The sequence below is a fragment of the Corylus avellana genome, chromosome 5, assembly GCF_965113065.1.
Source record: "Corylus avellana chromosome 5, dhCorAvel1.hap1.2, whole genome shotgun sequence".
NCBI lineage: Eukaryota > Viridiplantae > Streptophyta > Magnoliopsida > Fagales > Betulaceae > Corylus > Corylus avellana.
This window is the reverse complement of record NC_142494.1, coordinates 5360060-5370615: the sequence shown is the minus strand read 5'-3', so window position 1 is coordinate 5370615 and position 10556 is coordinate 5360060. Positions and strand designations below refer to the sequence as shown.

The 10556-nt window shown below is 38.2% G+C and overlaps 1 protein-coding gene across 1 annotated transcript; it reads left to right on the top strand.

The window, feature by feature from the left end:
* The first annotated feature begins 4942 nt into the window (after positions 1-4942).
* Positions 4943-9365, top strand: LOC132180758 (G-type lectin S-receptor-like serine/threonine-protein kinase At4g03230). Its single transcript, XM_088516635.1, is given in 9 exon segments — positions 4943-5814; positions 5816-6297; positions 6415-6900; positions 7329-7478; positions 7655-7854; positions 7940-8150; positions 8280-8517; positions 8622-8772; positions 8856-9365. Coding segments are annotated over 9 exon segments (3078 nt in total). The 3' UTR covers positions 9144-9365.
* The last annotated feature ends 1191 nt before the right edge of the window (positions 9366-10556 follow it).

Sequence of the window (10556 nt, the reverse complement as noted above, 5' to 3'; positions counted from 1 at the left end):
TGCAAGAATCAATTCAAGTGGAGTTGGCTGCTTAGGTTTTTTACTAAATCAAGTTCCACATTTCTCAATTAGACCCTAAAGTATGTATTTACACTTTCACCCTCTATTATTTCGGTTTATCATTACAATTAATGCCAATCAATAGTTACTTGTTTTTGATTCCTTTTGCTTGAGTCCGTGGAAAAATGCCATGTCCAAAAATTAAGAACAACCAAATTTTTTTTTTTTTTTAGAAAGGAACCGATTTTCAAGTAGTGCAACAAAATTATACTAGTCTAAGGACTCACAACCAAAAGTAGAAGAGAGATCAAAACTAAATACACTTCTTATTTATGAAATATTACAACAATGAAAAAACTTGGGTTGCACCACACTTGCCCAAAATAGGAGAAGGTTTTGGTGAGATATGATGTAATGAAAGACTTGGAAACATGCCGTGTGTATGTGTCTATATATATATACTTTGAGCATCTCATTCTAGAATTGGTGGATCATGCCAAGACCCGCCCGAAAATTGACTGGGACCAGCCTGGGACCCGCTTGGGATATCGTCGGGACCTGACTAGGACTCGCCTAGGACTTAGACAGGACTTGCCCGGGACCCGCCTGGAACCTAACCAAGACCCGCCCGGGACCTCGTCGGGACTCACTCGGGACCTGACTAGGACTCGCCTGTGACTTGACCGAGACTTGCCCGAGACCTCGCCAGGACTTGACCAAGACCCTCACAGGACCTGACTAGGACCTGCCGAGACTTGATCAAGGCCAGCCTAGGACATGACCGGGACCCGCCCGGGACCTCGCAGGGACCCACCTAGGACCTAACCGGGACCCACACGGGACTTGACCGAGATCTACTCGGGACCTCCCTGGGACCTGACCGGGACCCTCTCGGGACTTGACCGGGACCCTTCCGAGACCTTGCTGGGACTCGCCTGGGACTTGATCGAGACCCACCCGAGACCTCCCCTTGGCTGACCTAGACCCTTCCGGGACTTGATTGGGACCTAATCGGGACCTGCCCAAGACCTAATCGGGATCCGCGCCGAGACCTCGTGCGGGACCCGTCCGAAACTTGACCGGGACCTACTCGAGACTTGACCAGGACCTATTTTGGACTTGATCGGGATCACACTGGGACTTGACTGGGACTTCACCGGGACCCGATCGGACCTGCATGGGACCCGCATAGGTCCTGCCCGTGACCCGCCTGAGACTTGTCCTGAACCTACCCGAGACCCGCCCGGGACTTGTTCAGAACCAGCCCTGAAGCCGATCGGACCTGCCTGGAACCCGCCCAGGACCCTGCCAGGACATGTCCGGGACTTGGTCGGGACCTACCCAGGACCCGCCCAAGACTTGACTGGAACTCTCCTGGGAGTTGACCGAACCTACCTGGAACCTGCCCGGGACTTGACTGGGACCCTGCCGAAACTAGGTCGGGACCCACTTGGGACCTGCTCGGTCAGGTCCCAGTCACCCGGTCAGATCTCGGCGAGGTCCTAGGTAGGTCCTAGTGGGTGCCGAGCAGGTCTAGGGTGGGTCCTAGTCAACTCCCAGGCAAGTCCTGGTCAAGTCCGGGGTGGGTCCTGAGTAGATGTGGTTGGGTCCTAGTCAAGTCCCGGACGAGTCCTGGTCAAGTCTCGAGTAGCTCCCGGCGAGGTCCTGGGCAGGTCCCGGTCAAGTCTCGGGCGGGTTCCTAGTCAAGTTCGGGCAGGTATTTTTATATTTTATTTTTTAAATTATTGTATATTAGTATTTTTTATGTTGTAAGTATAACAAATATTTTTGATTTTCCATGCCCACGCCAAACGCCGAAAAATGTTTTCATCATAAAATATTTTACGTCGAAACAAATGGAGTCTTAATTAACAAGATATGTGTGATTTTTCATGTGACCAAGGAAGAGCAACGAATTTGTCCAAGAAATGGTAATAATGTCTCATGGGAATGTGTAAGGTTGTATTGAAGTATTGGGTTGAATGAGGATAGTGAGAGTTGGATGACCAAGATAGAAAGGTGGTAAGGTGGAAAGGCTAAACAAAGAGAGAATGGCATGTGTCATATCCATCATGTGCAAATAAGTCCCCCCACGTTTAAACTTACATAAATTCCTCACTATATGCATCACTCAAAAAATAATAATAATAATAATAATTAATAACTACATCATTCTAGAAAATACACTTTAAAATTTAACAGAGTCTCATGTTGAGTTTTGCAAGACTTAGACAAGAGTGTATCCTATTTGTAGACACTCGACATACAGAAGGGTGAGAAACCATTTTCAGGTATCTTCACATAACTATATGTTATGGAGTAATGCTAGGTACCATCTTTTTATCCTCCTAAAGCTGATGCGGTTTTCAAAATCTCTATTGGATCAAAATTCAAGCATAATTCATCTAAAATTTAATGGTGATTTTAAAAGTCATATCAGCTTTAGGAGGATTTTAGGAGGATAAAAAGATGGTACATAGCATTAGTCATATGTTATAAGTGCACTTGTGAGTGTTGAGCCTCACATTGAGAAAATATAAAAGAAAAGAGTAGTTAATGTACCTAAGTGGACCTAAGACCATTAGCTTAGGCTTTTGGGTTAGAGTTCTGTTCAACTATGTATATTAATATATTCTTGGTAAAAACTCAATAACAGTTTTATCTCCCAACAAGTGCTATCAAAGTCATGGTTAGCATCCTGGGATGGAAGTTTGGACGCGTCGGGTTTGAAGTTGTGTCTACATCTGCAACTCTTGATGTGAAACACTCTTGGAAATGTAAAAAAACTCACAAGTGAATGGAGTTGGGTCAATGTGACGAGACAATAAGTGAGGGGGGGATTGTTGTAAGTGTTAAATCCCACATTGAGAACATAAAAAAGAAAAGAGTACCTAATATACTTAAGTTGACCTTAGCCTATTAGTTTATGCTTTTGGGCTAGAATCGTGTTCAACTATGTATATTAATATACTCTTAGTAAAAACTCGATAACCGCTTTCCCAACACTATAAAGTTGATGATTTCCTTACCTCTAGCTCTCCCTTAGAAAAACTTACCCTTTACCCTTGCTAACTTAGGAGTTTGAGATTTTTCCCACCATCTCTAATTATCCTTACTCCTCCTTTCAGGCATTTGCCAATAATTTCAGCGTTATCATAAATAAATAAACGAGTAATGTTAGAAGAAGAACTAGAATCATTTTTATGTTCTCTCAAATATGATGTGATTCTTAAAATTATTATTAAATTTGAAATGATTATTATTAAATTTTGATAAATTATTAATTTTAAAAGTCACATCACTTCTGAGGTAACACAAGAATGATTCTAGTCCTCTTTCAAACATTACTCTAAATAAACACAGACATATTATCCATGTTTTAATAAAACGCGGATAATTATAACATTTACCGGCGTTTTGGAGATATATATATATATATATATATATATATAGACAAAACCGGTGAACACCGAATTTTTAACAGATGTAGAAAGACTTACTATCCCAGTGGGGAAACAAGTCTATGTCGGCTAAAGCTAAAGCTAATGAAAAGTGAAAAAGAAAAAGAAAAAGTAGTATCTTCACTGCCCCACGTAGAAGTCTTTAAAGTAGTGTTACAGTGTTACGTTTTCAATACCAAGCCACCTTTTTCTCAACATATCAATTATTACTTAAAAAAAAAAAAAAAAAAAAAAAAACATGTCAATTATTTCAATGGAATCTCACTTTACCAAATTCTTCGAGTATATTCAGTGGAATGGTGATTAACACTAGGGTTGAATTTGGCAAAGTTGCAAACCATTTTCATCCCCTCAATATTATTTATGCACCATTTTTTCAAAAAAATAATATCAAAATATTCTTTTTTTTTTTTTCACTTTTTATATTACATTATTCACATTTTATTATTATTTAAATAAAAAAAGTGAGAATATTTTGATGTTATTTTTTTGAGAAAATGGTGCAAAAATAGTATTGAGGGGATGAAAATGGTTTGCGAAATTCAACCCTAGTGTTAATCACCATTCAAAAGGTGAGAAAATGGTGCATAAATAGTTAAACTAATTTTTTTGCTACAATACCTTCTCTTAATTTTTTCTTATATCATTAAAATATTTATTTTTTACTTGTTTTTTATTCATTTCATTAATTTTTCTCTGTCTTCATTGTCACCTTCCTAGTAGTGTTAAAGTATTAATGATTCAGTGATTTAATTTATCAATTTTTATAAGTTTAAATTTTGGGGGGAAAAATGATGATTTAACATTTTTTTTTTTGGTTTGCGCTGGATGATTTAACATGTTATGTATGCCAAAGGTCATGAATTCGGATATTGATTCCGTCAATTTACCCTAATTTTAATTAAATATTTCATGTATTGGTCGTTACCTATTGAAATAAAGTTTAATCACAGGTAAGAGAAAGTGTTAAAATATTGATTAAATAATTAAATTTACTTCTTCTTTTTTTGTTGGACCTCACATATTATAGAGAAGTTTGAGCGCGAGAATTTTAAAGTTTTTTTTTTTTTTTTTTTTAAATAAAGAATGTGTTTGAATATGCATTACAAAATTAATAATTAAAATAAAAATTTATATTTTGTTAATAACTATTTTAGCTATTACAGCTAGAGATACTATTCGTAGTATCCATGGCCGCTTTTTGAAAAGGAAAACAAAAGGCACATCTAAATAATTCACTATGGCAGAAAGGCCGTCGACAAACCAAGAAAGGCAGGAGGTACATCCAATTTATTGAAACCCATGTAATCATGTCGATTATTCTTTCTCACAAAGAGAACAAGAAAAGTAAAGCCACCAAGACCATAATATAGATGGAGTGGACAGATTGGACACCATAATAGTGAAAAATGCTGATCAGGATGCTCATTTTTGTACAAGGCAATCGTGAGGAGATGATAAGCATTCTAAGTGTGCTTGAAATGATAGAAAATTTCAATTAAAGTGGTTACCTGGATGCTTTATTCGTAATGGTAAGCCAAAGAAGAAAATTCCACAGTATATTATCTGCAAGTTGGTCGCTGTCTTCCATCTTGCTCTGGTACATACTCTTGTTGTGTTCCTGTCTTGTGGATTATTGCTATGCCACAGATACTTTGAGGCAGGGCGAGTGGATTAATGACAATGGAGATACCCTTGTCTCCAGTGGAAAAACGTTTGAACTGGGATTCTTCACCCCTATCAACAGCTCTAGCAGGTTCGTTGGGATTTGGTATCACAAATGGGATGAACAAACAGTTGTATGGGTTGCCAACAGAGACAATCCAGTACATAACGGTTCCATTGGAACTTTTGGAATTGCAGAAAATGGCAGCCTTCAGGTATTGGATCGTACTACCAGATACGTTTATTGGTCTACTACAAGTGTTGAGATTTCTTCGTCTACAAATCGAACTGTGAAGCTCATGGATTCAGGAAACCTGGTCTTATGGGATGATCAATTGGGGAGGAGTCCGTGGGAGAGCTTCCAAAATCCAACTGATACGTTTCTTCCAGGTATGAAGATGGATGAAAGCCTGACGTTGACTTCATGGATAGGTGATGGTGACCCGAGAAGTGGGAATTTCACGCTTCGCAAAGATCAAGAAGGAGAGGGCTACTACGTTATCTTTAAAAACAAAGCGATCCAATATTGGAGAAATCGGAAGTCAGGCAACTTCTTGAGCTCAGATGAAATGTCCATTACCATAGCTAACTTGTTATCAAATCTCACCAGCCATGTCCATGTGTGCGTGCCGGGTAACATCTATAGACGGTGTGCGCAGGAAATAACTAGTAACAAAAGGCTAGTGATGACAGTACTGGGGTGAGGACAATGGAAATTGGTCATTGACATGGAGTGAGCCGGAAAACAATTGTAGCATTTACAATTTTTGTGGGAAATTCGGCAGCTGCAATATTAACAATAGACCATTCGTATGCAAATGTTTGCCCGGGTTCCACCCTACTAAACCAAAGAATTGGGATTCTGAAGTTTTTTTGGATGGGTGCACCAGCACTTCGACATCTGACGAGAGCGACAAGTTCTTGAGCTTAAAGATGATGAAAGTGAGCAACCCAGACGCTGATTTCAACGTGGAAAACGAAGATGAATGCAAACAGAAATGCCTTGACAACAACCCGTGTCAGGCTTATTCATATGCAGCTCAAGAAAGCAAGCAACGAATTGCTGGAACCGACAGATGCTGGATTTGGACTTCGGAACTAAATAATCTTCAAGAGGAGTACACAAACGGTGGTCGTAACCTCTCTGTCCGCGTGGCAAAATCCGTTATAGGTACTCCTTTTTACATTTTTTTTTTTTTTTTCTAATCAATACGGGGCCGGGGAAAGACTGGGATAAACTGCTGGTATGAATTAATTTTAAAATCATAGCACTGATCTTTCTTTTTAGGATCAACTGCGCGGATTTGTAAGCCTTGTGGCACATACATAATTCCTTATCCGCTGCGCACTGAACCAAACTGTGGTGATCCCATGTACTCTAGTTTCTACTGCAATGATTCCACAGGCCAGGTTAGCTTTAAGACGTCCAATGGCACCTATCGAGTCGTGAGTCTCGATCCAACTAAACGGAAATTCGTCATCCTACTCAAACACGCACGATATGATAAAAATTCAACAGGAATTGATCCGAAGCTCAATAATTCATTGCCAATTAATGCAACCAGGTGGTTTACCGTTGATTCTGGCAACAATAGTTCTGAAATTAAAGATGGAGTAGAGATTAGTTGGAAAGACCCGCTGGAGCCAAGTTGTAATTCATCCAACGACTGCAGGGACTGGCCAAATTCAATTTGCAATGTAACAAGAGATCATGGAGAGAAGAGGTGCCTTTGCACTGAAAACTTCCAATGGGCTGACTCACATTGTACTGAAGGTCAGGATTCTATATATTTCTTGTGCCTCCACAGAATTAGACCACTAAGAAGGACCTAGGATTATGTCCCACTGAATATCTATATATATACACTATTGTTGTTGTTAGATCAATTTGATAATCAAACCTAGGCCTCTTTCTCCATTGCCGTTATGTATAAATTATAATCACTTCTAACAGTACGTTAGAAATTGGGAGGTTTTTGGTAGAACTTTCAAATTCTCTTTAGCAATATCATGCTTACCTTGTAGTAACAGTAGACCTTATAATTGCAACAATTAATGAATCTAAACAGTATAATTGTGGAATTTGACTTATCATTTTGAATCAATGTAGAGATTGTTCAGAGTCAAAAAAATTACAACGGAAAGTTCTTTCATATTTTAAGTATTAATTAATGTGAGAGTAGTCCTCTTTCTTTTTTGTAGAAGATAATTTTACTCAGGGTTTAGAAGAGCCTTTAAAAGGAAAGATATCGCTCAATTTGATAGTTATGATACCTCTGATAGTAGTGTTTGTTCTCGCAAGCGCAATTGTTTGTATATATTTGTGGAGAAGAAAGATGGCCCGGAGACAAGGTAATTACTTTGCCAAAATACACTCTACCTTGCACAATCTATCATATTTCCATTTCAATGAAAATAAAAGCCACTTTCTAGCTATTTCATGTGATTAATTATCCTGTAAATGTAATTGAATATATATATGGTTTTCTTTTGAACTCAAAAAATATATGGTTTTCTTTTGAACTCAGAAAATCAAAGAAAGCGAGCACTTCGTGCATTAGACAGTGAAAAACATGTCAAAGACTTGATAGACTCGGGTGAATTCACGGAAGAAGATAAGAAAGACATAGATGTACCTTTTTTTGATTTGGAAAGCATTCTCGCAGCTACAAACAATTTCTCAGATGCAAACAAGCTTGGAGAGGGGGGCTATGGGCCAGTTTACAAGGTGATTTCAACAACATTAGTTGGTACTTAATCTTCATGTAAACTAGTTTCTGATTAATGGTAATATTTTGAGTATGGTGTCTCAGGGCACATTTTCAGGAGGTCAACAAATTGCTTTAAAAAGGCTCTCATGTGTCTCACAACAAGGTTTACAAGAATTTAAAAATGAGGTGGTGTTGATTGCAAAACTTCAACATAGAAATCTTGTTAGGCTTTAGGGATATTGCCTAAGAGGAGACGAAAAGATTTTACTCTATGAGTACATGCCCAACAAAAGCTTAGACTCATTTATATTTGGTTGGCCTCTAAACTAAATTCATGATCTCTTGTAGTGCTTGATAGACTATATATTTCTTGTTTGAGTAATAGTTGATTTGTTACTGTTGCGGAAATTGTTCTTTAACTTGAAAATGGAAAACATGCAAGATCAAAAGGAGAGCATGCGTTTGGATTGGGAAATGCGTGTCAAAATCATTTTGGGAATAGCTCGTGGGCTTATTTATCTTCATCATGACTCCAGATTGAGGATTATCCATAGAGATCTGAAAACCAGTAACATTCTTTTAGACGAGGAGATGAACCCCAAAATATCCGACTTTGGCTTGGCAAGGATGATTGAAGGCAAAGAAACCAAGGCTAACACAACTAAAGTAGTTGGAACTCAGTAAGTTTACACTACACTGTAACACAATTTTCAATTCCCCAACTCTATTTATAAAAATAATATACAAGTGCCTACCTCATCCACTGATGAATGTTGAAATGCAGTGGCTATATGTCTCCGGAGTATGTATTACATGGACTTTTCTCAATTAAATCCGATGTTTTTAGTTTTGGTGTAGTTCTACTTGAAATAATAAGTGGAAAAAAGAATACAGGATTTTATCAGTCAGAACTTGCTATGAGCCTTATAGCTTATGTAAGTGTATCTAATTTTTTATAATCACTATTATTGCAGCCATTTTATCCTTCATTCTAATTCTGATTTTATAATTGTCCCAGGCGTGGAGATTGTGGGTAGAAAACCACGTGTTGGATTTAATGGATTTGGCTCTACATGAAGTTTGCAATGCAGATCAATTTGTGAAGTGTGTAAATGTTGGACTCTTATGCGTACAAGAAGACCCAAATGATCGCCCCACCATGTCAAATGTTGTTGCCATGCTTGATAGTGAAGCTACAACAGTTCCAACTCCAAAACAGCCAGCATTTGTTCCATGGAGAGGCCAACCTATCAGAGCTAGTTCTTCTAGTAAACCAGAATTAACCAATAGTTTAGGAGGAAGATGATCGATAATGTATGATACCAATGCAGGTTCTCGTGAGTTTGTCCTTTACTACACATGCAAAGGTTCTATTATATGGACCAAACATTTGATATCAATTCTGGTAGAGAAACCAAGCTGCTCGTAGATATGGCGCTCACCAAAAAAATCTCATGTAGTATTTTGGACTGTGGGACCGTGGGTTATCATTCCTTTGCTTACAGTTACCATGGGAATAATTATTATTATTTTTTTAATGAGCAGCTTTTTATATTAATCATATAACTTTACAACTTCCCAAAAACAAAAATGCAGAAACCAGACATTGAAACAAGTTTCAAAGACTCACTCAAACTACCACTCAGCTACTAAACAAATTAACCAACCATAAACAAATACACGCAAAAGAACTATATATACTAAAATCTTCGAATCAATCCCCTATTTACACATGCAAAAGAACTATATATACTAAAATGTTCGAATCAATCCCCTATTTACAGCAAATGCTCTCACTACCCCTTGTCCATTTGAATCTTCTCTTTCCCATGAGACGAGCTCTAACCTCTCTGAAAATTTGGCCCAACTGTCCAAAAACGAATTACCCAACTCACAAATCACAATTCATTAATCATAGCCCCTGATATTCAGCCAACCCCTGGAGATAAAAGCAAAGAAGAAGCCAAACCAAGAACATTTTAGCAAATGCTACCCATCAAGAGCAAATTATTGAAATTTAAAACAAAAGACCCCAAATTTGCTCCAATTTCGGCCAATACAGAGAATACCAAGACCCAACTCCTCCTCCTCCCAAAATCGATCAGGCCACCCAACTAAACACCCAAAATTTTCCTTTCATAAATCTACCAACATCCAGAAAATTAAACAATAAAACTACTTCAACTAAAAAGAACACCCCTATCGGCTATATAAAACAAAGACCCCGCATAAATCAAATCAAACAAAAATAATTCAATATCAACCAATTTAACAAATGGGTATGCCATAAAGGGAGCTGTAATCTCATGGGTATCATTGAAAACCAAATTTAAAGCAACCTAAAAAACTGTGGAGAAAATGTTTCTGTTTACAACCTAAGCTTTCAAAGTTTTTAGGGATTTTGGCTAAATCATTAAGTGGGTATAACCGAAAATCATCCCTACATACTAACCCATAAATTTTCCTCAACAATCAGTGAAAATAACAGAGAAAAAGAAAGAAAGCATTAAAGGTGCTTTCGGGTAAGAGGAAAATCCACGAGAAGAGAAACCAGATAGAGGGAATTTGGGCTTATACCTTGCGTTGCAACTTGCAAGGATGAACAATCTTCCTCCAAGCCCTCTGTGGCCTGTTCTCTCTATCTTTCTCTCTCTTTCTCCCTCTCTCGTTTTCTCCTACGCTCCCCCTTTCACAGCTCTCTCTGGTTTTCGGTTTTTTG